Here is a 27,494-nt window from a genome sequence, read left to right on the forward strand (position 1 = left end):
TCTCGAACTTCTGACCTCAGGTGATCTGCCCGCCTCGGCCTCCCAAAGTGCTGGGATTACAGGCATGAGCCACCACGCCTGGCCTCACCCTGGTTTTGTGTTTAAGAGTGTCATATATTTCTCTGTCTACGTGTTACTAGGGCCTTTAGTTATTTCTGTTTTTCATAAACACTGAGCAGCCTTCATACAAGGAAGCGTGTTCAAATGAGTAAAAAGAAAAGCTTATTTTCAAAGTCTGTGTCATACCAATTTTAGTTATAAGAGTCTAGAAGAGAAAGCATTTTATTTTATTTTATTTTATTATTATCTTTTTATGAGATGGAGCCTCACGCTGTTGCCCAGGATGGAGTGGAGTGACGCAATCTTGGCTCACTGCAAGCTCCGCCTCCCGGGTTCATGCCATTCTCCTGCCTCAGCCTCCCGAGTAGCTGGGACTACAGGCACCTGCCACCACTCCCGGCTAATTTTTTTTTTTTTGTATTATTAGTAGGGACGGAGTTTCACCGTATTAGCCAGAATGGTCTCGATCTCCTGACCTTGTGATCTGCCTGTATCGACTTCCCAAAGTGCTGGGATTACAGGCATGAGCCACCACGCCCAGCCACAAGAAAAGCATTTTTAAAAATATATTAGAAATTATAACTCCAGCTCAATACTGATAAGAGAATATTTTCACTTTTACAATATGTTCATTTGGATTAAGAAGGTGAGGTAGGAAGCCTGACCAGTTGGGTTCCAGACCTAGCTTCCCACTTTCTAGCCAACTGATTTAACTTTTTTCCTCATTTGTCAAGTGGGGGAGATAATGGAACCCACCTCAAAAGGTTATTAAGATAGACCTACATGTTGTTACTTAAATAATTATTTTTAGGTCTGTGAAAGTACAGCTGGCAATAGAAAATTTCTTTTAGATCTTTTAGATAAGTGGCTCTGAACCTTATTATGTGTCATACATCCTTTTGAGAATTAATTTATTCAATAAATTTTTATCGGGAGCCTACTTTGTGTCAGACACTCTTCTCTGGGCTTAGAGATATACGTGAACAAAACAGAAATCTCTGTCTTCCTGAAGCTTAACATTCTAGTGAATATGTTTAAAACCCTGAGCACTCTTCTGAGAAAAATGCACACAAAACTTTGCATACAGGCTGGGTGCGGTGGCCCATGCCTGTAATCCCAGCGCTTTGAGAGGATGAGGTGAGAAGATCACTTGAGGCTAGGAGTTCAAGACCAGCCTGGCCAACATGACGAAACCCCATCTCTACCAAAAAAAAAAAAATATTAGCTGGGCATGATGGTGCGCGCCTGTAATCCCAGCTACTTGGGAGGCTGAGGCAGGAAAATCTCTTGAACCTGGGAGGTGGAGGTTGCAGTGAGCCAAGATCATGCCACTGCACTCCAGCCTGGGCAACAGAGTGTGACTGTGTCTCAAAAACAAAACAAAATGAAACAAAAAACTTTGCATACAGAGTCAGAGAATTTATGGAAACCCATAAGTCTGTTTGTTAAATCTCAGGCTAAGAATACTATACACACCTTCTTTTTATTTTGTCATAATTCTTGTGAGGCATTCCTTAGATGGGTTCAGCATTTAATTTTAAAAGACAAAGCTATTAAGAGACAACATAATGTTACTGGGTTTTTTTGGTCACTTTTCTTGGCTCTATCAAATTAGAAGTGCTTGAGATGTGACATGACCAATTGAAATAACATTTCCAGATTTTGCAGACTTTTGTAGGACCATCTTGGTTTTACCCAAACATAAGACATCTGTTTTCATAGGCGTAACAGTCTTATTCTCATTCTTTATTTTGCTCAGTTCTACTTCCAAACATATGAAATGAAATGACAAATGACATGAGTGCTGTGTAATTAGGAGAGAATTATTTTATTTTACCTCAGAGAGATTTTTCATCCTCATTTATTTTATATTAAGCATAGCACACTTTCAATTTCATTTTCCTTCTTTTGAATTTTTATCCCATCTGTTTAGGGGATTTTAAAAACTTAGTCTTTAAAATGACTTCTGATAAGCAATAGCTGACTTTTTTAAAGAAAATGTAACCAAAAATTGTTACTTTATTCCTGTGAAGTATATTGTAAAGATAGGACATGGTATAATGTATTGGAGTGGGTTTTGGTGGTGTTTTTGTTTTATTCTGTTTTCTTAAATATTACATGATGGCATTTAATAAAGCATCTGTAACATTCTGGATTAATCTTAAGAAGAACTAACTTTTTCTTTGGGCAACAAGCTACTTTGGAAATAATAAATTTCCCTATGCTGGTTATTTCTCATGGCAGCCTTCCACTGCATTTTCTTTGTTTGGGTACTTTCTTTTCTTCCTGCCATTCTTAGCTTTCTATTTTTCAACTTGTGTTTACAAAAGGGTGTGTATTCAAAGGGTTTCCTGCAGTTCCCAGTACCTTGTTAATCCTGAGAAATTACCCAGTGAGCCAGTTCTCACAGTAAGGTATAAAAATAGTCATCCAGAAAGATTACAGAATGTGGTACCACTGTGGTTTCAACTAATGGAAGACTTTTAAAACCAAGACAGGGAGAAGAAAACAGCACAAATGTTACTATTTCCTTAGATTTTTATCTGCACAATCTATTTTAGGAGAGCCTTCAAATTTAAGAAAGTAATAGAGCTTCACCACTGCTTTATTGGATACACTCAAAGATCATCATAATTGGGGACAAGAAAGAAATCACCTGCAAATAAATCACAAGAACAGAGCCTACCTGTGATTACTATTGAGCATATATCCACAATGTTCATTTAACCAATTTTATTCCACAAATTTAGTCCAGCATTTTATTGAGTGCTTTAATAAGTTCTGGTGTGTGAAGTTGGGTGGCTTAACTTCTCTAAGTCTGAATTTCCATATTATAGAATAAGGAGGTAATTAACCTTTTTTATTTTAATAAACCTTATTTTTAAGAACAGTTTTAGATTTACAGAAATACTGTAAAAATAGTACAAAGAATTCCTATATACTCTGTTATTAACTCTATTATTATTATCTTGTATTATTATGGTACATTTATTATAATTAATAACTCAGTATTGAGATGTTAACTAAATCCCAAACTTTATTTACATTTCTTTAGTTTTTATCTAATATCCTTTTTCTGCTCCAGGATTCCCTCCAGGAGAGTACACTACATTTAGTCCTCCTGTTTCCTTAGGTTCCTGTTGACTGTAACAGTTTCTTAGGCTTGCATTGTTTTTGATGACTGACCGTTTTAAGGAATACTGCTCAGATATTTTGTAGAATATCCCTCAAGTGAAATTTGTCTGATTTTTTTTTTCATGAAGTCATGAATTTTGAGGAGGAAGAATACAGAGGTAAAGTGCCATTTTTATGACATTAAGGGTACATGCTGTCAGCATGACATCACTGTTGACCTCAGTCATCTGGCCAAGGTGATCTTTGTCAGTTTTCTCCACCATAAATTTTCTTTTCTCCACCGTGTCATACTGTACTGTACTCTTCTGAAGGAAGTCACTGTGCACAGCCCATACTTAAGGAGTGGGGAGTTTTGCTCCCCTTCCTTGAAGGTGAGGTATCTACATAAATTATTTGGGATTCTTTTGCATGGAGGATTTGTCTCTTCTCCTCCATTTATTTATTCAATCATTTATTTATGTAAGTATGGACTCCTGGATATTTCTTTTATTGATTGATTGACTGGAAATAGGGTCTTGTTCTGTCACAGAGGCTGGAATGCAATGGCACGATCACAGCTCACTGCAGCTTTGACCCCCCAGGCTCAAGCAATCCTCCCACCTCAGCCTCCTGAGTAGCTGGGACTACAAGTGCTGCCATGCCTGGTTAATTTTTTTGTGTTTTTTGTTTGCTTGTTTTGTTGAGGTTTTATTTATTTATTTATTTTTATAGAGACGGCATGTCACCGTGTTGCCCAGGCTGGTCTTGAACTCCTTGGTTCACGCAGTCCTCCTGCCTTGGCCTCCTAAAGTGCTGGGATTACAGGTGTGAGCCATCATGCCTAGCCAGATATTTTTTCTTCTTCTTTTTTTTTTTTTTTTGAGATGGAGTTTTGCTCTTGTTGCCCAGGCTGGAGTGCAGTGGTACGATCTTGGCTCACTGCAACTTGTGCCTCCTAGGTTCAAGTGATTCTCCTGCCTCAGCTTCCTGAGTAGCTGGGATTACAGGCTTCCGCCATCACGCCTAGCTAATTTTTGTATTTTTAGTAGAGACAGGGTTTCGCCATGTTGGCCAGGCTGGTCTCGAACTCCTGACCTCAGGTGATCCGACCACCTTGGCCTCCCAGAGTGCTGGGATTACAGGCGTGAGCCACCGTGCCTGGCCATTTATTTTATACTTATATAACCCAGTTTATTTTGTTGCTCAAATTGCTCCAGCTTTGACCATCGGGAACTCTTTCACTTGGCTCCCGTGTCCCTTTGGCATACCCCTATCAATGTAGGTTTGTTTTCTTTGTGGTGGGGGTGAAGGGAGACAATTTCCTATTTTTGGCCAATACAAGATGTTCCAGGCTATCTGCCCTGGTCCTAGAATCAGCCATTTCTCCAAGGAGGGTTGGTTCCTTTTGTTAGTAAATGGTATTAGATACCAAAATATAGATGCTAGGTGTGCTCCTTGCTACTGGATGTTATTGCTTCTAGGCCCTCTCAACTGATAGAGCAAGCAAATGTATGTATGGTAATACCTTTTCAAATGTTGACAGCAAATCATGTATTGCAGTTAGAATACGATCGAGTCAATAAACTTTGTGTGCAATTTTTTGCAACTTTAGATTCAATTCTTATAGACTAGAAGGAGCATAGGACAAGTATACAAATGACTATTCAAAAACAGTAATTGCTGTAAGAGTGGTATCAATGTGGTTTGTAAGTTGGTACAACTTTTCTGGAGGACAAATTGGCAAGGCCACTCAAAATCCAAAAACAAGGATTATGCTGTTTCTTTAGGGAAATTGAGTGATTGTGGAAGCTGTCTTTTCTCCCTTAAGAATCACTGCTCTACTTTACAGCCTTGTTTATAGCAAAGGGGGTAGAATAGCTGCACATCCCAAAGCTGGAGATTTGGGCAGAGTAAATTATGGTATAACCATATGACAGGTTACTGTGCATTAAAAATACTAAGGTAGGATAATGGCCAAATAATATGAAAAGATACAATATTTTGTAGTTAGCAAAAACAAATTTTCTAAAATCTAAACTCATTTTATAAAAATAAATGGTTATAACCTAAAAAGTTTGGCATATGCCAACCAAATATTAGCCATAGTTATATCTGAATGGTAAAATTCTTCTTTTTCCTTCCAGTATTGTTACAAAAAAGCAAAACAATTTTATTAAAATTAGAAAACAAAAAGGTTTTATTATACTAAGAAAGCCAAAAGTTAGATTTTTTTTTTCCTTTTAAAATGCAGTAAGGTATATCATTAATTTTAGGTTATGTTTGGGAAAGAGATTTGGATTTTAGCATGAGGCGTTAATTCTCAGTATTTGTTTAGTGAATAAATTTAAGAAGTGCTGATATTTTACAGTATAGTTTTAAATAGAATTACTTCCAACAATGCCCAAATTCTGCCATGCCAGTCACCTCTTTTTCTCTTGAAGTTTTCAAAGAAATATAAACACAAGGAAGAGTGACAAGTGGAAAACAAGGTTTAATTTGTTAACTGGGAGCCACCAGCAGCACATTGGACTTGAATATATGTCTGGGTTTAAAGGCCTTTCTCTTCCTAATGCTCCAGTCTTCCCCCAGCGTGCCCCAGATACTCAGGATATTGCAGCATGCATTTGAGAGAGAACAAAATGTCCTCGGTGCCTTCTTCAGCAGTGACCCTACTTACTACATGGTTCAAGTGGTATTCTGAAATCAGATTAGTGTTCACTCTACTTGTGAAGTGGTTAGTATGAAGGAGGAGGCATGGACCTCCTCCTGTATACATAGTGATAATGACTCATAAAAGTTTATGACCAGCAAAATGATCTGATTGGTCCATGCATTTCAGAAATCAGACACGGTTGTGCCGGTAGAAGAGATAAAGGAAGATCAGTGTTATGGTCTGAATGTTTACGTCCTCCCAAAATTCATATGTTAAAACCTAACCAGGGCTAGGCAAGGTGGCTCACGCCTGTAATCCCAGCACTTTGGGAGGCCGAGGCAGGTGGATCACGAGGTCAGGAGATCGAGACCATCCTGGCTAACACAGTGAAACCCCGTCTCTACTAAATAATTTAAAAAATAAGCCAGGCGTGGTGGCAGGCACCTGTAGTTCTAGCTACTCGGGAGGCTGAGGCAGGAGAATGGCGTGAACCCAGGAGGCGGAGGTTGCAGTGAGGCAAGATTGCACCACTGCACTCCAGCCTGGGTGACAGAGCGATACTCCATCTCAAAATAAATAAATAAATAAAAATTAAAAAACAAAAACAAAACCTAATCAGTAATGTGCTGCTGTTAGGAGATGGGGCCTTTGGGAGGTGATTAGGTCATGAGGGCAAAGTCCTTATGCATGGGATTTGTGCTCTTGTAAAGAAGAGACCTAGAGAGCTGCCCTGCCCCATATGAGAACACAGCGAGCACATGCCACCTGTGAGCTGCAAAGCGAGCCTTCACCAAACAGTGAATTTTCCAGCCTCTTGATCTTGGAATTTCCTGCCTCCCGAACTGTAAAAACAATTCCTGTTGTTTATAAGCCACCCAGTTTGTAGTATTTTGTTAGAGTAGCCCGAAGCGACTAAGACAACCATTTAGGCTGTTATATTAGTTTTGGTAAGATGAAGCGTGGGTCTGCCTTTGGGTGATGCAATAGAAGTGGAAAGGAAGAGACAGAATCCAGACTCTGCAGAGAGATCTCCAGATCAGTGATCATTCATGGTAGCTAGAATCAGAAACAAGGTGGTAAAACCTGCTGCCATTCACAAGAATAGAGAAGTGTTGAGAAACGTTGGTGGAGGGAGGTGGGGAATGTGAGATTACAGTTTTTGAGTGTAGTATAATTTACATACAATAAACATACACCTTATGTGTTCATTTTGATGAGTTTTGACAATTTCTTATATTTGTGTAAACAATCAAAGAAAATGTAAACATTTCTATCATCTCAGAAAGTTCCCTTATGCCCCTTTTCAGTTGATTTCCCTCCCACCCTCAGGTAACCATTTCGGTTTCTGTCACCATGGGCTTTTGCTCAACATAATGTTTTTGAGATTTATTTGTGTTGTTTCATGTATTAGAGGTTCATTTGTATTGCTGGGTAGTATTCCATTAGATGGACATACCATAATGTATCACTTTTTCTGTAGATGGACATTTGAGGTTTCTAGTTGGGCTATTACACATGAGGCTATTAGGAATGGAATTGCTGGGTCATGGTAGTTAGATATATATTTAACTTTATGGGAAACTGCCATGTTCTTTACCAAAGTGGTTATATCATTTACACACCCATTAGCAACCATTGAGAGTTCCAGTAATTTCATATTCTCACCAACATTTGGTATTTTTATTTTAGCCAGTCTCGTGTGTTTATAATTTGTGAGCTGTATATACTGTTTATTTTGCTGCTTGAAATGTCAAGGACCGTATACCACTACAATTACAGGGTTTTATTTAAACGTTTACTACACTGCATATACAGGAATATACAGACTTTTGCAAAATGCAGCAAACATTTTTAACATTTGTTATTATGTGAAAAAAGTACAAAAGTGTTCAAAGAGATACACATTTCAAGTTGTAGCAGGTTGTGACAGAGTTTCTGAGGGCAAAGCATGTATAAAATTAATAACATGTTAGTATATTTAAAATCATAACAAAAATCTTCTCTCTGGTCATGCTGACCGTAACAAATTACTGCGTTGTAGTATACTTATAACAAGGGTTAACAGATTACCACCTCAGGGCCAGGTTCAGTTTGCCTCTCACTTTTGTTTATTCATTTTTGTTGTTGTTGTTGTTGTTATTGTTGTATAAGACAGGCTCTCTCTCTTACTGCCCAGGCTGGAGCACAGTGGCACAGTCTCAGCTCACTGCAACCTCTACCTCCTGGGCTCAAGGGATCCTCCTGCTTCAGCCTCCCGAATAGCTAAGACAGGTGTATGCCAGCACGCCTGGCTAATGTTTGTATTTTTGTAGAGATGAGATTTTGCCATGTTGCCCAGGCTGGTCTCAATTTCCTGGGCTCAAGTGGTTTACTCGCCTCGGCCTCCCAAAGTGCTAGGATTACAGGCATGAGCTATTGCGCCTGGCGTGCTCTTGCTTTTATAAATAAAGTTTTGTTAGGACACAGCAGTGCTTGTTTATTCACATATTGTCTATGGCTGCTCTACAAGGGAAGAGTTGAATAACTGCAGCACTGAATGGCTTGCAAAGCCAAAAGTTTTTACCTGACCCTTTATAGAAAAAGTTTGCAAGATGGCAATAGTGCATAATCCTATTGCATTTTTGTTTTCTTCTGGAGATTAAAGGTGTTTTTCTTGGGATAAATGAATTAGCCAAAACACAAAACCAGTTAATAAAAAAAAAAAAAAAAAACCCACCTCTCTTATAACAGCAGTAATTTTCAGAACGTAACTACTGACAATACTTGTGCCATTCATTCCGTGTTCTTTTAAAGTCACCATCTGTGCACTGTTGCCATAAGTACATTTATAAAAACTTGTCTGTTAAGCCATTTTACTAACTACAGCCTCCTTGAGAGGATGTATTTGGTTCACTTGATCAGTTTGGCCATGAATAGTGTTATATGTGTTGCATTGGCAGGCTCTCTACATCAGTTACATTTATGTTTAACTCCTTAGAAATAAAAGGAATGCAGCCAGGTGTGGTGGCTCACACCTGTAATCCCAACACTTTGGGAGGCCAAGGCAGGCGCATCACCTGAGGTCAGGAGTTCAAAACCAGCCTGACCAACGTGGAGAAAACCCATCTTTACTAAAAATACAAAAATTAGCCGGGCATGGTGGCGCATGCCTATAACCCCAGCTACTCAGGAGGCTGAGGCAGGAGAATTGCTTGAATCGGGGAGACGGAGGTTGTGGTGAACCAAGATTGCTCCATTGCACTCCAGCCTGGGCAACAAGAGCGAAACAAGAAAGAAAAGGAATATATATTGTTGTATAAAGCTTAATTTTATAAGCACTTGCTTTGACTATTTTGAAAAGCTCTTTGCTTTTTTTCTCTTAGGGGATCATCCATAATGTTGCTGTGTTGTATTTCAGAACCTTTTCAAATTTAATGTCATTCTGATAGGAACTTACTAAACTCATCATTAGAATTTCTGCATCACTTTTGCATGATGTGGCCTCCAGCAAGTCAAATGAATTTATTCCAAGTTCTTCAGCATATTTCCTAAGGCCAAATATTTTAAGCAAATGATTCACATGGAACTCCTCAATTTATTATCATTCTTGAAGGCATCAAAAATTGAGTGTGAATTTTCAAATTGCCTTTCTCTTAAGGGCATTTTGTCCCTTCATTCTCTGATAATTCCATGATTAATGGATATGGGATGGCAAATTGACAAGGACTGTCCCAGTTATAGAGAGTATTTTCAGTTTTTTGTTATTTTTTACGTCCTGTGTACAGTTGCATTTCTAAATCTCGTCTCCTCTCTCTCTCTCTTTTTTTTAATTGAGACAGGTCTCGCTGTGTCGCCCAGGCTGGAGTGCAGTGCCACGATGTTGGCTCACTACAGCCTCTGCCTCACGGGCTCAAGTGATTCTCACGCCTCAGCCTTCCAAGTAGCTGGGATTACAGGCACCTGCCACCAGGCCTGGCTAGTTTTTGTATTTGTAGTCAGAGACAGGATTTCACCATGTTGCCAGGCTGGTCTCAAACTCCTGGCCTGAAGTGATCCACCTGTCTTAGCCTCTGAAAGTGCTGGGATTGCAGGCGTGAGCCACCATGCCCAGCCCAAATCTCATATCTCTAATAACTGTATCCTTTTTCAGGTTGTCATCTCTGTCATCAGTGTGATATGATTGATGTAACTGATGTAAAATATTTTGAAGGTTTCCATATTCCTCTCCATTCTCAATTTAATTTCCTAACCTTCATAGTTGTCTTAAACCACAGTGTATCGTTCTTAGCATTTTTTAGAGCTTCTGTTGTTGTTTTATAGAATTCCTAAATTCATCTGATTCTCTCTGGATTGTTTCCAGTTTTGGCTGTTAGGAATAAAGCTGCTGTAAACATTTGAGTTTAAGTCTTTTCATGCATTTATATTTTCAGTTCTCTTTGGTAAATACCTAGGAATGGAATCACTGCGTTGTATGGTAATTATGTGTTTACTATCGTAAGAAACCGCCAAACTGTTTCCAAAGTGTTCGTATGATTTTGCATTGTATAGGAGTTCCAGTTGTTTCTTATCCTTTGCCAACACTTCTTAATTTTAGCATTTTGTAGATATGTAGTGGAATCTCATTGTGGTTTTAATTTGCACTGCCCTGAGGACTAGTAATGTTGACATCTTTTCAAGTGCTTATTTGCCATATGTTATATCTTCCTTAATGAAACACCTCAATCATTTACACACTCCCACTTTTTAAAAAATTAATTGTCTTTCTCATTAATTTAGAGAGTTATATATTCTGGATACAACTCCAACTTTATTATCAGATATGTTTTTTAGGTATTGTGTCCTGGCCTATGACTTACCTTTTCATATTTTAAACAGTTTTTTGAATAGTAAGATTTTTAAATTTTGATGAAGTGTCCAGCTTGTCATTTATTTATGATTCATGTCTCATAGGGACCCCTCTTCTAACTCTTCAGCTCTCTGTTCAGCATATTCCTCACTAGCACTCTACCCTACAATTCTAGCTACCTTGCCCGCCCCAAAATCTGTGTGCGTGCTCTCTCACTTGCTCTCACTCTCTCTGTCTCGCTCACTCTTCGCTCTCTCACTTTCTCACTCTCGCTCTCGCTTGCTCTCCCTCTCTCTCCCACTTTCTCAACTTTTGGAGATACCTTCAACGCAGAGCTCTAATTCAGTCTGGAAGCTGCCACCATGTAATTAGCTGCTGTAGTCATAGATCTCCCTTGGATTTTTTCCTTTTGTTGAAGAGCACCACAGTCCTGAGCTGCCATTAACTGTTAAGACTATGTTAATAACTAGAAGTAACATGCCACTAAAGCTCTTTGAAAAGCAATTTGGCGACATCCTTGAAGGTATAAATAGTTTACTGTTTAAGAAAGAGCATAGGCTTTAAAATTAGTTCAGATCCCACAACTATAAAATATTCATGGCCTTCGGAACATGATTACCCAAAAGGCTAGAGAAATTATTGGACAAGAGAAGAACATCACTTGCATTTTTCATCTTAAAACAGAGGTATCATGTTCTTTGGTAGTATGCTGATTATAATGTATTCTTACCAAGGGGAATCAACTCTATTGTCTTAGCTATGAAGACACTGCATTGTTAAAGTAGAAGGTCATGTTTCTGTGTTCCAGTTCTTCACTGTGTCAGCAAAATGAAATTTAACAAGGGGAGAATATTAGAAATAGCTGGGTGCTTGGTGTATTTTACAAAGGTTTGTTGACATTATTGACATTTGTTCCGTTTTAGTTAACTCATTATAGAAGAAGAAACAGTTTTTATCCATTGGAAAAAGCAAAGGATATTTTCCCATAGCCTGTTTGAATCCCTTGGCATTTGGTGGTCTTGTTCATACTGAGTAGATTGCTTTGTGCATTCTTATGCCATTTGCCTCTAGGACAAACCCCAATTAAGTAACTACTCTTTTCCATTTGAAAACTGGTATATGGGCTTCATTCCAAAGCATCAATTAAAGCAGCAGTTTTTCTACTGGGAGCACTTTGCCTCCTCTTGCGATTAGTTTGAGTATTTTCCTATGGGAAATCCATTCTTAATAGCACATTTTCCATCTTACAATAGAAGGGTCACCAGCTGCAGTTCTTTGCAGTAAGGATGGAGTATAATATGGAAGTGTATAGAGTGAAATGGGTTGCTTTTCTTCAATCTTTTTTCCCCCGTTACATTTGCTTTTGCTTGAGTGGTTGGTCCCTGAAGAGGCAGTAACTATGGGCATGCATATGTGTATGTATGTCCCTGCAACATTTAAAGTGTGTAAATGAGAAGACCTTGCCTAAACCTGAATAAGAGTTTACATGATTAACCTAACTAAACCCTCTCTTTCCTTATGTTTCCGTAGGAGTCTCCCCAGGACAGTGCTATCACCCGGGATATTAACCGAACATTCCCAGCCCATGACTACTTTAAGGACACAGGAGGAGATGGACAAGATTCCTTATATAAAATATGCAAGGTATTTCATGTCCAAAAAAAAAAAAGACTCGATTCTGAGTGGTGGTTCTGCCACCACTACATAAGAAAAATTACATAAGAAAAAACTACAAAGTGTAATTTGTATTTGATGTTCAAGAATTCAAAAAAGAGAAAAGACATTGCAAAGTCAAAGGTGAGAACACAATTTTAGACTCATTAAAGAGTAGAAAATAATAAGAAATAAAATGGTAGGGTTTCCTTTCGCCTTCTCATCAGTATTTTTAGATGACAGTTCCCTGGCTCCACATTTAGACTTTCAAAATTTGTTTTTATGTTAAAAACCTCTGAGCCCTGTGACATTGCAGACTCCTTTTCAGTATTCACTTTATAAGTGATGAACTTGGCACCTACGGTACCGTCTCACAGTGGGAAGTGTCATTGCCCATCCAGGTGTACTTATAGCATAGTAAATGATTGGAGATTCTGATTTCTCTCAAAAGGTCTGTACCCAAACACTAAAGGAAGTGATAGCCTGTTCAATTTCCGTATTCCATTTTCAAACAGATTTGGCACATTAGAGCTATTGGGTTATAAAAGGAGGAGGTGTGACCGGAGTTTTTCAGTCTTCATCTGTCCTCAGAATTAGTCTTTAGTCTTTTCCTCCCAAAAGTAATCAAGTACTTATTTAGCATCTCCTTTGTAGTAAGTACAGGTAAGGCATGAGACATGTCCCTAATGCTATATGACAACTGGTTTTAGGACAGATTAGCAGTAAAGGATACGTTCACCAATGAAAAATTCAATGATTTAAACTACAAGGACAGTTGAGTTTAGAGAAATATTTTTTAGATTTAACTTTTACATAGCATACATAAAGCTACGATTTCTGTGGTAATCTTCCTCTCTGATCATCCTTTTTTAGCCCCTTCTCAGTTTTATTTCCTGCTTAAGCAGTGATCCCTGCCATCTCTCACTTTACTACAGAATTTCCTAGAAAGAAACGCTGTGTCCACTGCCTCTGGTCCCTCATCACATACTTTTGACTCCACTATATTATAGTTCCTATTTCGTGGTGCTCTTCCTTGCAGAGCTTTCTGCTCTTGAGCATAAGACATGTCACTCTCTTGGGTGTGGGCTCACTCTCATGCCTTCACTGACTTCATCATTTTATCTCACACTACCTGCCCCTAAACCAGAGGCCTTCCTCTGCATGCTCAGTTGGGTAGTTTCGCTAGCTCTACACCATCTCCCTGGGTGATCCCTTCCACCCCCAAAGCTTCAGCTATCATCACTGTACAGATGTTCACAAATCTACATTAACTCAAGGTCTAAATTTCCAGCAGACAATTAGTCTCCATGTAAAAGTCTGTCAATTATATCAAACAGAATGGGTTTAAAAATACAGTTCATTTTAAAACATGGTTTATTATGAAAAATTTCAAACATAAACATTAATTAGTATAATGATTAGTCTAACTGGTAAGTATAGTTAATATCCCCCACACTAATTGATTATTTATCAATGTATTGGCACAGTTGCTTCATCTTTTTTTTCCTTTTTCCTGAAGTACTTTAAAACAAATCTTAGACATCATGATCCTAATTTTTTAATACTACATCTCTAAAAATTAAGTTTATCCATCTTTACCAATTAATTAGTCTCCATATTCAAATATCCTTAATACGGCTAGTTAGAATCAAGAGCCAACAAGACCCACATTACATTAAGTTGTTGTATCTTTTTAAATTAAACATAGTCCTCCTTTTCTCCCATACCATTGTCCTGCTGCAGACAATTTCTGTTGGTTTTCAGTCCTGTCTTTGTCTAGGTTGAGTTAGATATGACTGATGTCTTTCTTAGCTTCATGCTGTCTTCTCACTGCCCTGGTACAGGCCAGTATCTTACGTTGCTGGAAGTTTTACAAAAGCTGCTCTGCCTTTGGGTTCTAGCCTGTTTATTCTTTGTTCCTTGCCTAACGCAGAATTAGATCATTTCAGTGGCCTCCACAGAAACCTTTATAACTGCTACTTTATAACCCATGGAATTAAATGAAAAGTCCTAGTTCATTTCCCTGGATTCCTTAGCTTAGTGTTGAAGATACTTTGTATTATATCCTGACTTAGCCCTTATTGCTGCTTCTCCAATTATTGGATGCATTAACTACATTGAACTTCTCACTGTGCTCTGGTTGATTCACTTGTCTAACTTCCCCACTGAACTGCGATGTCTTCAAGGGCAGGGATCATTTCTTAGTTATGGTAGCATCTGTAGCACTTGGCACAGTGCTTGGTCTATAGTAGGTGTTCATTAAATGTTGATGAATTAGTGAAATGTCTTTTCTTCCCCCAGATTTCATTACAGCCAACATGAAACTTATACTCCAAACATTTTCCAAATGTATCATATAATTTCACATGTATATGATTCCTTTATCTTCCATCAGCCTGAAAAATATGCTCCCCTCCATTTTCTACCTATAGAAATTCAGTACAGTTTCATCCTATTATTAATACATAATTGGTGAAGCTCTGTGCTGAGCATGTTAAATGAGAGGACTAAATGAGAAGAATACATCAACTCTGTGTTATTAATACTAGGCTTATTCTCATATTACAAATAAAGTAAGTTACATGCTCAAGATTCATATCTAGGCTGGGCACGGTGGCTTACGCCTGCAATCCCAGGACTTTGGGAAGCCAGGGTGGGTGGATCACCTGAGGTCAGGAGTTTGAGACCAGCCTGGCCAACATGATGAAACCCCATCTCTACTAAAAATACAAAAATTAGCTGGGCGTGGTGGTGGGCATATGTAATCCGAGCTACCTGGGAGGCTGAGGCAGGAGAATTGCTTGAACCCGAGAGGCGGAGATTGCAGTGAGCTGAGATCGCGCCACTGCATTCCACCTCGGGTGACAGAGCGAGACTCCATCTCAAAAAAAAAAGAAAAGATCCATATCTAGACATTGGGAGTTGTGGGATTTTAGCCCAACTCTGACTAACTCTAAAGCCTCTGTTCTTTTGTAACTGATAAAACTGTTAATGGATATCTTCAAAGACATTGCCTGTTTTCCAGAGAGCTGTGTTAGCATATATTACTACTCATTTTTAACACAGTATTAATACTGGTAATAACATTTGTTAATTGTTATTAATTTGATAGGAAAGTGGTGCCTCATTGTATTATAAACTGATCATTTCTAAAGCCCTCTTTGCATGTCTTATCTCTGGAAAAGTATGTATGTTTCTCATCCTGTAGCCTTCTTGTCAGATAAACTGTGATGAAATGGGTGTGGTATAATAAGATTACATTGAATTCTATGAAAATTTATGAATGCATGATCATAATATATGTATTTTTAAAAGCTATAGTTTTCACCAAAGCTAGTGATAAAACTTGGTTGCATATTAACTTGACTAGCATCTAATAAGTATTGGCACCATATTTTGCTAAGAGTTATATATTCTAAACATACCCAATTCTAAGTTGCTTTCTTGGGACACAGAGGAACCTTGGCACAAAAAAATAAGTGGAAAACAAAGGGAGTTTCACAAGAAATAAATCTGTCAAACAAGGAATAGCATCTTGAAGCTATAGGAATTTCCCTTTCTACCACATTTACGTGAGAACTGCAAATACCAGTCATAAAAACAGAACTCTGAAAAAGAACTAAAAAACCAAAGAGTAAACCATGAAGAAGGTTAGATGTCAATATTCTATTCAAAATAATGTTCAGAGGAGAGGGTAGTAATCATTTGCTGCCAAGAAAAATAAAAATAAGAATTCCAGAGGAACCCACAAATGGTTTCAGAGTAATCTTGCTTATCAGAAAAGTTATTACTGGTATTGTGGAAAGAATTATATTTTGGTGTCTTTGCCAAAAGAGCTTTTCTCAGAAAGAAAAATGAATAACATTAACAGTGTTTAGTGACTGCATGCTGTATATGAGGTGCTGACTAGGTTGAATAGAACATCACCCTGTCCCTCACAAAGCCTACCATCTGGCAAGAAGATGGACATGTAAAATGCAGTGTGGGGCTGGCCTTGGTGGCTCACGCCTGTAATCCTGGCACTTTGAGAGGCTGAGGCAGAAGGATCACTTGAGCTCAGGAGTTTGAGACCAGCCTGGGCAACATAGTGAGACCCTGTCTCTATTTAAAAAAAAAAAATGCAGTGTGGGCCAGGCGCATTGGCTCACACCTGTAATCCCAGTACTTTGGGAGGCCAAGGCAGGAGGATAGTCTGAGCCTAGGGGTTAGAGACCAGCCTGGGCAACATAGTTGAGATCCCATCTCTATAAAAAATTTTTAAAAATTAGCCAGGCATGTGGGTGCAAGCCTGTGGTCCAAGCTACTCAGGAGGCTGATGGGGCAGGATCCCTTGAGCCCAGGAGGTTGAGGCTGCAGTGAGCCATGATTGTACCACTGCACTCCAGCCTGAGCAACAGAGCAAGACCCTGTCTCTAAAAATAAAATGAAATGCAGTGTGGTAATAATATAATAACAACCATGCACGTATAGCAGGTGCCATAGAGGCAGAGAAGAGAGGAATTCATTCTGGGGGAATTGAAATAAGTTTGGTGCCTGAAGGAAGAGTGCATGTTTCAGGCAGAAAGGGAAAGGACATCCCAAGAAGAGAGAACATCATGCAGAAGTGGTTTTTGCTTAATCTTCCCTACTCCTTCGCCACAGGAAATGGAGTGGTGATTGCTGTATTCATTGTAAAGAAAAAGTTAAGATTGGAGAGAAGTATTGACACCACTTATTGTCTGTCAAAATGCTGTCCCAGTGTGGGTAGCATCTTCCAGGGTTCTGTATTCAAGGTCCTATAATGCCACCATGGCCCACAAGTGGCTACATTCATTTACATTTCCTCTGTGTGTTTTATTTTCCAGGCTTATTCTGTGTATGATGAAGAGATTGGTTATTGCCAGGGCCAGTCATTTCTTGCTGCTGTGCTCCTTCTCCATGTGAGTAATTAGGTCTCTGTTATGACTTAACACATGGCCTGCCTCAGCTTATACTAACCTTAGGCTTGAGCATGGTTTTATATTGGGTTTGGACAGACTCTTAAGGCATGAATTTTAACCCCTATAGCTGGAAACTTTTTCCTTAATTAAGTTAATTTTTCCTTAAATTAACTTAATGTCATTGTGGAGGAGATATATGATGAGAATAAACGGCAATGTTGAAAACTAGTACAGGGGTAGACTTCCTTTTTATTAATAGGATGATTGGAGAGACTTTAATGTTGGTTGAACCCTTGGGGACGTTTCATCTTCTCTAAAGTAGCCACTGTCATTAATACTTGTTTTGAGATTTATGTACTGGGGTAGGAGGAAGGCAGAAAAGTTGGTTTTCTTTTAGTACCATTTTATTCATTCATTGGCTTAGCAAACACCTTTGCCCTCCACCTTTTTTATTTTCTTTCAAATCCACAGAAAACTCTAAACAGTGTTAAGGTGAACAGTCTTTATCTAGTTTACCAATTAATATTTTCCACACTGCTTTTTCTGTTTGTCTCCCTCTGCATCTCTCTTTTTCTCTTTTCTGCATAAACACACATTTTCTTTTTTACTTAAATTTTTTTTTGAAATTATTCTTGAAAGTAAATAACAAACATCAAGACTCCTAAATACTTGATCATATATATGCCTTCTGGGAGCAACAGAATTCTGTATCATAACGTAATACCATGATCACATCCAATAAATTCCACATTGATTCAGTAATGTCTGATACACAATACACATTCAATTTTCTCCCAATTGTCTACTCCATAGAGTCTAGCTTTTTTTCTAATCAAGATCTAATGAAGATTCAAATATTGAATTGTCATTTCTCTTTATTCTTTTAATCTAAATTACTCCTTTGACTTTTTTTGTGTTTCATGCCATTGATAGTTTTGAAAAATTCAGACAAATTGTCATATAAAATGTCCCACATTCTTGATTTGTCTCATTTTCTCATGATTCAGTTTAAAATGCTTGGCAAGAATACCACACAGGTGATGTCAGCAAAGAGTTTTGAGTACCTGTTATGATCTGTACTGTGCTGAAGATCAGAGGTAAATAAGAGACATGGTCTCAATCCTCATGGATACAGAGCTTGTGAATCCAACTAGCTTTAAGCAAATAATCACACAAGTATATCATTTATTACTTTCAGTGGTGCTATTAAGGTATAATAAAAAGTTTGGTGTAAGATTGTAACAAGAGAGTCTTACTTAGATTAAAAGATTCTCAGGGGACGTGACCTTTAAGGAGCAGCCTGGAAAATGATAAGGGATATCATTTTCTTTTGTACTTTTCTGTGTTAACTTTTCAAAATGTTGTTAAGAAAATAATAGATCTATTTGAAAAGGAAGTAGAGAATAGAGTGTTAATGGGCAAGTGAATGGTACAGTATATAGAAGTCCTAAATTGGGGAAACACTTGATGTATGGGAGGAACTGAAAGGAGGACAGTGTGACTGGAGTATCCTGAGTGATTGGGAGTTGAGGAGAGAGCTAGGGAGAGCTTTGGAGCCCAGGTAAGGAGTCTGAATGTTGCTTTTCTAAGCAACAGGAAGCTCTTCAAGGGTATTAAGCCATTTTGTGAAGATTGCAATACAAGTTTGAGTATCCCTTATCTGAAATGCTTGGGACCGGAAGTATTGTGGATTTTGGATTTTGGAATATTTGCATTATACCGGTTGAGCATCCCAAATCCAAAAATCCAAAGTGTTCCAGTGAGCATTTCCTTTTAGCAATCATGTCAGTGTTTAAAAAGTTTCAGATTTTGGAGCATTTTGTATTTTCAGATATGGGTTGCCCAACCTGTACAAGTAAAACAAAAACCACTTTGGTTTTTCTTAACTGAACCCAGCTTGTTGCTATTGGTAGTCATGTAAAAATATGATAAAGCTATGACATGAATAAAGAGGTTGAGTTTTTGTTTTGTTTTGTTGTTTTAATGAGACTTTATATCTCAAAGTCCCACAAGCCTGGGTGATTTATCTTCGTTCTCACCTTCAGTTCAAGGACATTTATCCCCTTGAAAATGGGTTTTCCAGTCAGACCCTGTATGTCTTGTTTTGAACTCTTGCTGCTTGCCGGAGTGTTATAAGTGCTTGTTTAGAGTGAGGGGAGATGGGCTACTTAGCATCAGAATCACCACTGTGGGTTAGGCCACATCTCCTTGCATGTGGCAAAGTGAAGTTGCCTTCCATGACAAAGACTTCAAAGATCTGGGCTTTTGCCCCAGATACTCTTAACTTTCCAGTAGTGATCTGCTATGCTTTTCTCACTTATTACTTAATCTGATTTGCTCTTTAGTTCTGCTTTCTTCTCAGTGATTTCTGTGCTCAGCCCGCCTCCATCATCTTGTTCCACAGAAGCCTGCCCACCTTCTTGACTTTTTTGAAGGCTTGCTATATTCATACCAATCCTTAAATAACATTTCCAGTGCTTCTTTTTTCTCTTTTGAAAATATCTTGCCAAGTTCTCAGGGAAATAATTATCCATAAAACTATGGAAAATGTAGGTATTATTATAAATGTAAATAGAAGTGAAGGAGGCTTTTGTAGTACTTTAAGCATTACTGCAAGCCTTAGAATATGTAAGGTTCTTCTAAAACAAGCTATATTTTTAACAACGAGGAAGAAAAACAATTTTGCTAGAATGAAATAGCAGCTAAGGGAGGAAAAATGGTTAAACAGAGGTCCCAGGATTTGGGAAAGATGACACCTACACTGTATATCAGCCTATTTCTGCTCAGCTCAAATTCTGTCCTTCCTACAAAGTCTGTTTCTGACTGCCTTAGGCAGATACAGGCCTTCCTGTTCTTGTATTATCACTGATGTCTAATTCCTATTACAGTTATTTTAATACTGGCTGTGTGAGAGACTCCTTGAGGACAGGAACCATGCTGACAAAGAGTAGTCATCGTTAACTATTCCTTGTCTGAATGAATAAATGTTTTAAACACAACCTTAGGCCTGAGTTTCTGCATAGCACTAAATTTTCTGGTAAGGCAATAATATAAAGCTGGATTTAATATCCTGAGAAAACTTCTGTATGTTTTGTGATTCCCCACCGCCATCCTCCCTACCCAACAACTTGCCTATCTGTTACAGATGCCTGAAGAACAGGCATTCAGTGTTCTGGTCAAGATCATGTTTGACTATGGGCTCAGGGAACTTTTCAAGCAAAACTTTGAAGATTTGCATTGCAAATTTTACCAGTTGGAGCGCCTCATGCAGGTAAAAAGAGAAACCAGCTTGTGTTTGACAAAAAGAGTACAGGACTAAGGAACACCAAATTGAGGAAATGGTGCCAGGGAGCAGTGGTAATTGCCTTAGCGATCCGTGGCTAAGGATGGGTTTCATTTTTATCCTTTATCACTATGTGATTATGATGCAAAGATTAACAAAGTATTAAACTTTCACACGTCATAGATGTGAGCTGATAAACTCCCAAAAGATCAGATGACTTTGTATGGGTCTTTTCCACAGCTAACTCAGTCAAGAAGTACTCCCCAAGGCTCTGAAGCTGACTGGTTAGGAAACTCATAACAAAAGTGAAACAAACTTTCCCAAATGTTTTATAATTTGGACAGAAAAACAGGCTTTCCAAATACTTGTCACCATTTTGGGGATTCCTCTTTCTTTAGAACTAGTTTGTGGTCTGGAAAAAAGAGTTGAGTGCCAGCTTAATACCAGATGATAAGTGTTCTAAGCACTTTGGAGATTTTTAGAAAAACACAAGTATTTTACTTTTTTGGCCTATTCCTGGTAGATTTATGAGCCTCCTTAGTGGGAATTGGACAGATGCATATGTGCCCAGAACTAATTGGTTTGCTATTTCAGGAATACATTCCTGACCTGTACAACCACTTCCTGGATATAAGCCTTGAAGCGCACATGTATGCCTCCCAGTGGTTTCTTACTCTTTTCACTGCAAAATTCCCTCTCTACATGGTCTTCCATATCATCGACCTGCTTTTATGTGAGGTATGTATCAGAGGCCACAGCACTTTGGCTTTTGTTTGCAGTGTACGTGAGGAGAACAAATTCTGTTTTGAATGTCAGCTCTGTCAAAACAGAATTGGTCTCTTTAGTTATTTTATTTTATTGCTAGGAAATCTAGGTTTAAGTGACTTCCTTGGACTAAAGCTAATGATCATATTTGTTAAAGGTGTACTCTGATATGAAAAGACATACTGAATTAGACATTTGTATTAGTTCATATTAGGTTTGGCTGTATTGAATGAAGAAACCCAAAGTAACAGTGATTTTAAAAAATAGCTTTTTTCTCTCTTGTGAAAAAAAGTCAGAATGTTGGCAGTAGCGTGCCTTCCCTTCACTCTGGCTGTTAGCCGTATGGAGGAGTAGCACACCAGCCATTATATCATATTCAAGCCAGGAGGATTAGAGGATGGGAGAGGGTGCCTCCTCTATTTTCAAAAGAGACTTCCTGGAAGTTCCATCCAGTATTTCCACTTTATGGTCAGAACTTAGTTACATGACCACACCTAGCTGCAAGGGAGACTTTTTAAAAAATAAGCTGAGCAGGAATTTGCTAAAAATTAGAGATTTATTACTAAAGAGAAAATAGATATTAGAGTAAATTACAGTCTTTGCCATGACGTAATTTTGGATTTTGTGTGGTGTGTTTATTTGTTTAAGAAAAACATACTTATAAAAATAATATATGTTTATAGAAAATATAAGTAAAAATAATTTAAAATACTCAAGATCCCACTGTCTGTAGGTTACCTCCTTAAAAGTAGTATCCTTTCAGCCTTTTTTGTGTGTTCATATATGTGTATATATAATTACTATACGGAATAGTATGGTTTTCCATATGGATGGAACATTATATATATTATGGTTCTCTATGTGTATATTTAAAAATATGATTGTTATTTATACTCTTTGGTATCCTCTTTTTAAATTTCATATACTTGAACATACACACCTGTACTATCCTTTTTAATTATGCTATATTCAAAACATACAAAAATTCATAATTTGTATCTACCACTCAGCTTGAAATATTCTAAGAAACAGAAGAAATAAATATTACCAAATATGCCATTTTTCTTAGTTGCTGCCAAGTATCCCATTATTTGGACGTGCTGTACTTTATGTAACCAATTTCTAATCACAAACTTTTACATTGTTTCTAGCTTTTTACTAGTATAAACAACCATCTGTTAAGTAGCTACTAAGGGCCAGGTGGCATGCTAAGTAATTTACATAAACTTTTCAGCTAATTATCTCAGAAAACCCATAGGAGAGTATTAGTTATGGAAACTGAGGCCCAGCAGCTTAAGCAGTTTAACTTGATCAACAGATGTTAGTGCTTTCTCTCCTTTGTTCTTAGCCCCAGGATTTGCAGAATGGAGGGAGCCATGAGCAGATTCAGTTCTGGAATATAGGGCTTATTGACAGAGTGGTTGCTGTGCATGGACTGGGACAGCACAAGATAAAGGAAAAGTTCCCCAGTAGTTATTTCCTGAGAGATCACAACTTTATGACTGATCTTTTGGTTTGGAAGCTTGGAATACTTTGGAAAAGCATTTCTTATTATTGAATATGAGAATAGGGCAAGAAAAGCTCTTCTCTCAGAAAAATGGGAAACTAGGTCTTTAAGCAGCTTTTCAATGGCCCTTTAGTTTTTATTTTTCAAGGTAGTTCTGAGATAATTCATTTCCTTCCTAAAGTTTTCACAATTTCTTTAAAAATGTGGGGTATTCTGAGGACAAATAGCATAATAGTCGAGATATAAAAACTGACAGTGTTCTTTTTGTCTGTTCTCTTTCAGGGAATAAGTGTTATTTTTAATGTCGCCCTTGGATTATTAAAGGTACTCATTTATTTATTAGCCGAGTTATCTGTCATTCCCTGCTCTGCACTTGCAATACATTGGTTGTAGTCTCATTCTGAGCAGTCACTGTGCACTAGCATTACCCATGACAGTGGATGTATGCAGGTGGCTCTGACAAAAGCTAAGAAATATCTTCTGGGGATTATAAAAGTGCTGGAAATCTAGCATTACCCCTAACAGTGGATGTATGCAGGTGGCTCTGACAAAAGCTAAGAAGTATCTTCTGGGGATTGGAAAAGTGCTGAGAATATAAAAAACTTCTTGTGCATCCTTATAGCAACACATTTTTTCTACATGTGTTTATATTTTCTTCAAGACTTCGAAAGATGACCTGCTGTTGACAGACTTTGAAGGTGCCTTGAAATTCTTTAGGGTTCAGCTTCCTAAGAGATACCGCTCAGAAGAAAATGCAAAAAAACTAATGGAATTAGCCTGCAACATGAAGGTAAAATAATTTTGCATTAGTTAACATTCTGTTTTTCACTTAGTGTCTCACTATTCCTGATCATTTATAATACATAATTATTTATGTATTATATTTATAACATTTATAATACATAATATTAATGTTAACATTTATAATATATAAATAATATTAATGATGTTTTCTTCTGTATTATATAACTCTTAACCTTTTTTTCCCCAAAATACTTTCCTATATATTATTATCCTATGAATGAAATCTCATTGTCCCCCCCCAACCCCCAAACTGTAGGAAGAGTATTAATATCCCTGTTTTGAAGACAAATCAAAACAAAAAGAGGTTGTAGTTCCCTAGTCATACACCTAGTTAGTGGCAGAATTCAGGTTTCATGATTTCTTCTACTGTGCTGGTTTTTTTTTTTTTTTTTTTTTTTTTTTTTGAGGCAAGGCTAGAGTGCAGTGGTGCAATTATAGCTCATTGCAGCCTTGACCTCCCAGGCTCAAGTGGTCCTCTCACCTCAGCCTCCTGAGTAGCTGGGACTACAGGTATGTGCCACTACACCCAGCTAATTTTTAACTTTTTTTTGTAGATATGGGTTCTCACTATGTTGCGCAGGCTAGTCTCAAACTCCTAGGCTCAAGTGATCCTCCCACATTGGCCTCCTAAAGTGCTGGAATTACAGGAGTGAGCCACCATGCCTGGCCTTAACTTTCAACATTTGTTCTGGTCAAAAATTCCCTAAAACGAAGCTAATAATACATGAAGAAAACTCAGTTTGATCACTTCAAATGGCATTTGTGATTTGCACAATTTTTTTAAAGTAAAAAGATATAGGATCTTCTTGTGTTTATGTTATCATAACATTGTATTGTATTATATTGTATTGTATTTATTTTCTGTGGGGCTTTTTTTGAGACAGGGTCTCACTCTTGTTACCCAGGCTGGAGTGCAGTGGTGCAGTCACAGCTCACTGTAGCCTCAACCTCCCTGGGCTCACTTATTTAGGGCTCAGTTTCTGCTTCTGTAAAATAATATTTTACTTCTCATTCTGGTTATATGTCAGACTGAGCTAACTCAGATTACCCTTCTTTTAACATATAGAGAGGCTAAATAAAATATACACCAAGAAATGTTTAAATGCCTGGAAGAACTTGAAATAGAAATGCACAGGTATTTAAAACAAAGTGGCTCAACTAGTGTGTGTAAACTCATATAACACATCTCAGGGGAGTATGGAACTGTGTAGCTATTAGGGGTTTAATGCTCACACAGACATAGTGGATATGATTTTGGGCCTTTAGGAGGCAGCTGAAAAGTGAGGCCTTTGCATAAAGTTAGGACCTCTGAATGGCTCCCCTATCTGTTAAAGGAGGAATACAAAAACTACCTATTAGCCTGAGAAACAGTAGAAATCATAATATAAAATGAATAGTGGATTAGAAAAAAAAAAGGAAATAGAACTTCTGGTAACTAAAATAATCATCAGAGTTTACATTCCATTTAAAATGTTACATACTTCATAGGCATTACGGCTAACAGTTAATGATAGTTTACCATGTGCTTGGTACTATGGTTAAGTGCTTTTCTATGTGGGGATTAGCTACGATATCGTATGTACAGTGTTTAACATAGTGCCTGGTAGTTAGTAAGGGTTCAAGAAATGATGGCTACAACTATAATTATTTCCTCCCTGATCGTTAAGTAGATAACAAACATTTTACAGTAATATTTTCAAAGAGAATAGGTTTGCACAAAGCATAGATAGGCCAAGTGAGTTCTGAGATTCTTTGAGTCACACTTCCCACCTCAGCCTGGTTCAGCACACAAGAGGATGCTGCCTCTTTTTCATTCATGATTTCTTTGCCTCCAAAATCCCCTTTCTCAGTGTCCCCATCTCAATTAGGGGTACCTGGTTGCTCAGGCCAAAAACCTTGCTGTCCTCTTGACTCCTCTCTTTCTCACACTCCACGTCTATGCCTGTCGTCAGAATATATCCTGACTCTGATCATCACCACCTTCATTATGAACATCCTAATCTAACCGTCATCATCCTTTCCTGGTTCCACAGTGGCTCCCTCCCTGGCTCTTCTCTATCACATGTCTCCTTTGCTGAAAACTCACATTTCCACAATCCAGAGGCATCCTGCATTCAATTTTGCTCCTTTTCTTTCCAAATGTTTTTTATGCGTTCTTAAATAATTGAGTTCATACAGTCAGTATCATTTTTCTTCCTGTTTCATGCAGTTACACGGATTTTCCTCACTGAGATATTGTGTGTAAATAATCAGTTGTAAATGGTTATATAATTCCTCTGCTTGAATTTGCCTCACTGTGCTACAGTTTATTTAACTGTGCCCCTCTGTTTGTTTGTTTTTTTAATTTGTTTGCTTTTGCTGCTGTTTGTTTTTTTTTTTTTTGAGACAGGGTCTCACTCTGTCACCCAGGCTGGAGTGCAGTGGTGCAATCTCAGCTCACTGCAACCTCCGCCTCCCGGGTTCAAGTAATTCTCCTGTTTCAGCCGCCCAAGTAACTGAGATTACAGGTGCGCCACCATGCCCAGCTACTTTTTTGTATTTTTAGTAGAGACAGTGTTTCGCCATGTTGACCAGGCTGGTCTCAAATTCCTGACCTCAAGTGGTCCACCCGCCTCAGCCTCCCAGAGTGCGGGGATTACAGGTGTGAGCCACCACACCCGGCCCGCCACTCTTGTTTAAATTTTTGTTGTTGTGATGTGAACGGTTTTATACATAAAGATTCATTGGATTTTAGAGTTTTTCCTTAAACTCTGATTCTTTCTCCTACTACATTTCCCCCTTCCTCTTCCAGTTCAGACACGCTGGCCTCCTTGCTGTTCTCAGACCTTTGCACTGGTCGGTCTCTCTGCTTGTAATGTTCTCCTGAATGTCTGCATGGCTTCACTGTCCCCTCATCCAGTCTTTGGCTCATATAGCCACAGCTTCTCAAATTGCAGTATCTAAAGTAGCAGCTCCCCCAACCTTTATGCCGTTACCTCCTTACCCTATCTTATTTTTCCCTACTGGAATGGAGGCTGTGCAGCAGAAGAGACAATCTCTTTGGTTTACTGCTGAATCCGCAGTACCAGGAACAGGATCTCGCTTATAAATATTGATTGAATAAGTGAATGAATAATTACACTGTTGAGTGTCTACCATGTGTTTTACAAAGAAGAGTTAACATGGATTTGGGCAAAGCTTAATAGTTTCCAGCCAGAAGTTTTACCTTTTGGATTTCCATTAGCTTGAAACACTTTAATAATATATGGATCCTTTATTTCCATGTATGGAAAGGTGGGGAAAGTCCAGATAGGAGGTATCTACTGTCTTTTTTTTCTTGCCTATGCCTTCAATGAGTTAAGTCTGACAAGGCTGCCTTCAGTGTGTCTGCACAGCACATATATTTTATGCTTAGATATATCATTCCTTCTAGCCCTGGAGAACTTTGCATGTTTGGGGTACACTTTGGATGTTTCCCCCTATTTGCACATGATTTCAGGTGAGATAGTAGTTTTTCTTGAAATTGGCTCATAGCCTGAAAAGAGTACAGATTCACCAGAACATAAGAGAATGGGATTTTTCTGCCAGAAGGTGAGATATGGTATATACAGTTTAGTTAGTGATGATTGGTTGTCTTCTGGCAGCTATACTTAATACCAAAAAATTTTAAGAGAGATACACACAATAGTTGAACCTGTTATTGGCAAAGTGGTAATTCAGTGGTAACTTGCCAGTTCGAAATCAGGAAAAGTCATTGGCAAGTGCATCCTGAGCCCTGCATTCTGTGGCTTGTGTGAGGTGTGAGTGCACATGATGATCTGTGGTTCAAGCCCATTAGACCTCGAAAGGGTGGGTCATGATATGTGGTTCCAAAAGCTTGTTTGGAAACAAGCTTTTGAACTTTTTCGTGTGGAATTTACAAAGGTAACTTT

The 27,494-nt window shown here is 38.2% G+C and overlaps 1 protein-coding gene across 12 annotated transcripts in view; it reads left to right on the forward strand.

Moving 5' to 3' along the window:
• Positions 1 to 27,494, forward strand: part of RABGAP1 (RAB GTPase activating protein 1) — a 172,951-nt gene that overhangs the window by 120,338 nt on the left and 25,119 nt on the right. For 11 of the 12 annotated variants that reach the window (XM_054519399.2, XM_054519400.2, XM_024251732.3 and 8 more), the window contains 6 exon segments: positions 12,183 to 12,296; positions 17,150 to 17,224; positions 20,370 to 20,495; positions 21,102 to 21,245; positions 23,062 to 23,103; positions 23,441 to 23,569. In XM_054519399.2, the coding sequence (XP_054375374.1) occupies positions 12,183 to 12,296; positions 17,150 to 17,224; positions 20,370 to 20,495; positions 21,102 to 21,245; positions 23,062 to 23,103; positions 23,441 to 23,569 (630 nt within the window). 12 annotated transcript variants of the gene reach the window in all.

The sequence above is a fragment of the Pongo abelii genome, chromosome 13 (genome assembly GCF_028885655.2).
Source record: "Pongo abelii isolate AG06213 chromosome 13, NHGRI_mPonAbe1-v2.0_pri, whole genome shotgun sequence".
Lineage (NCBI taxonomy): Eukaryota > Metazoa > Chordata > Mammalia > Primates > Hominidae > Pongo > Pongo abelii.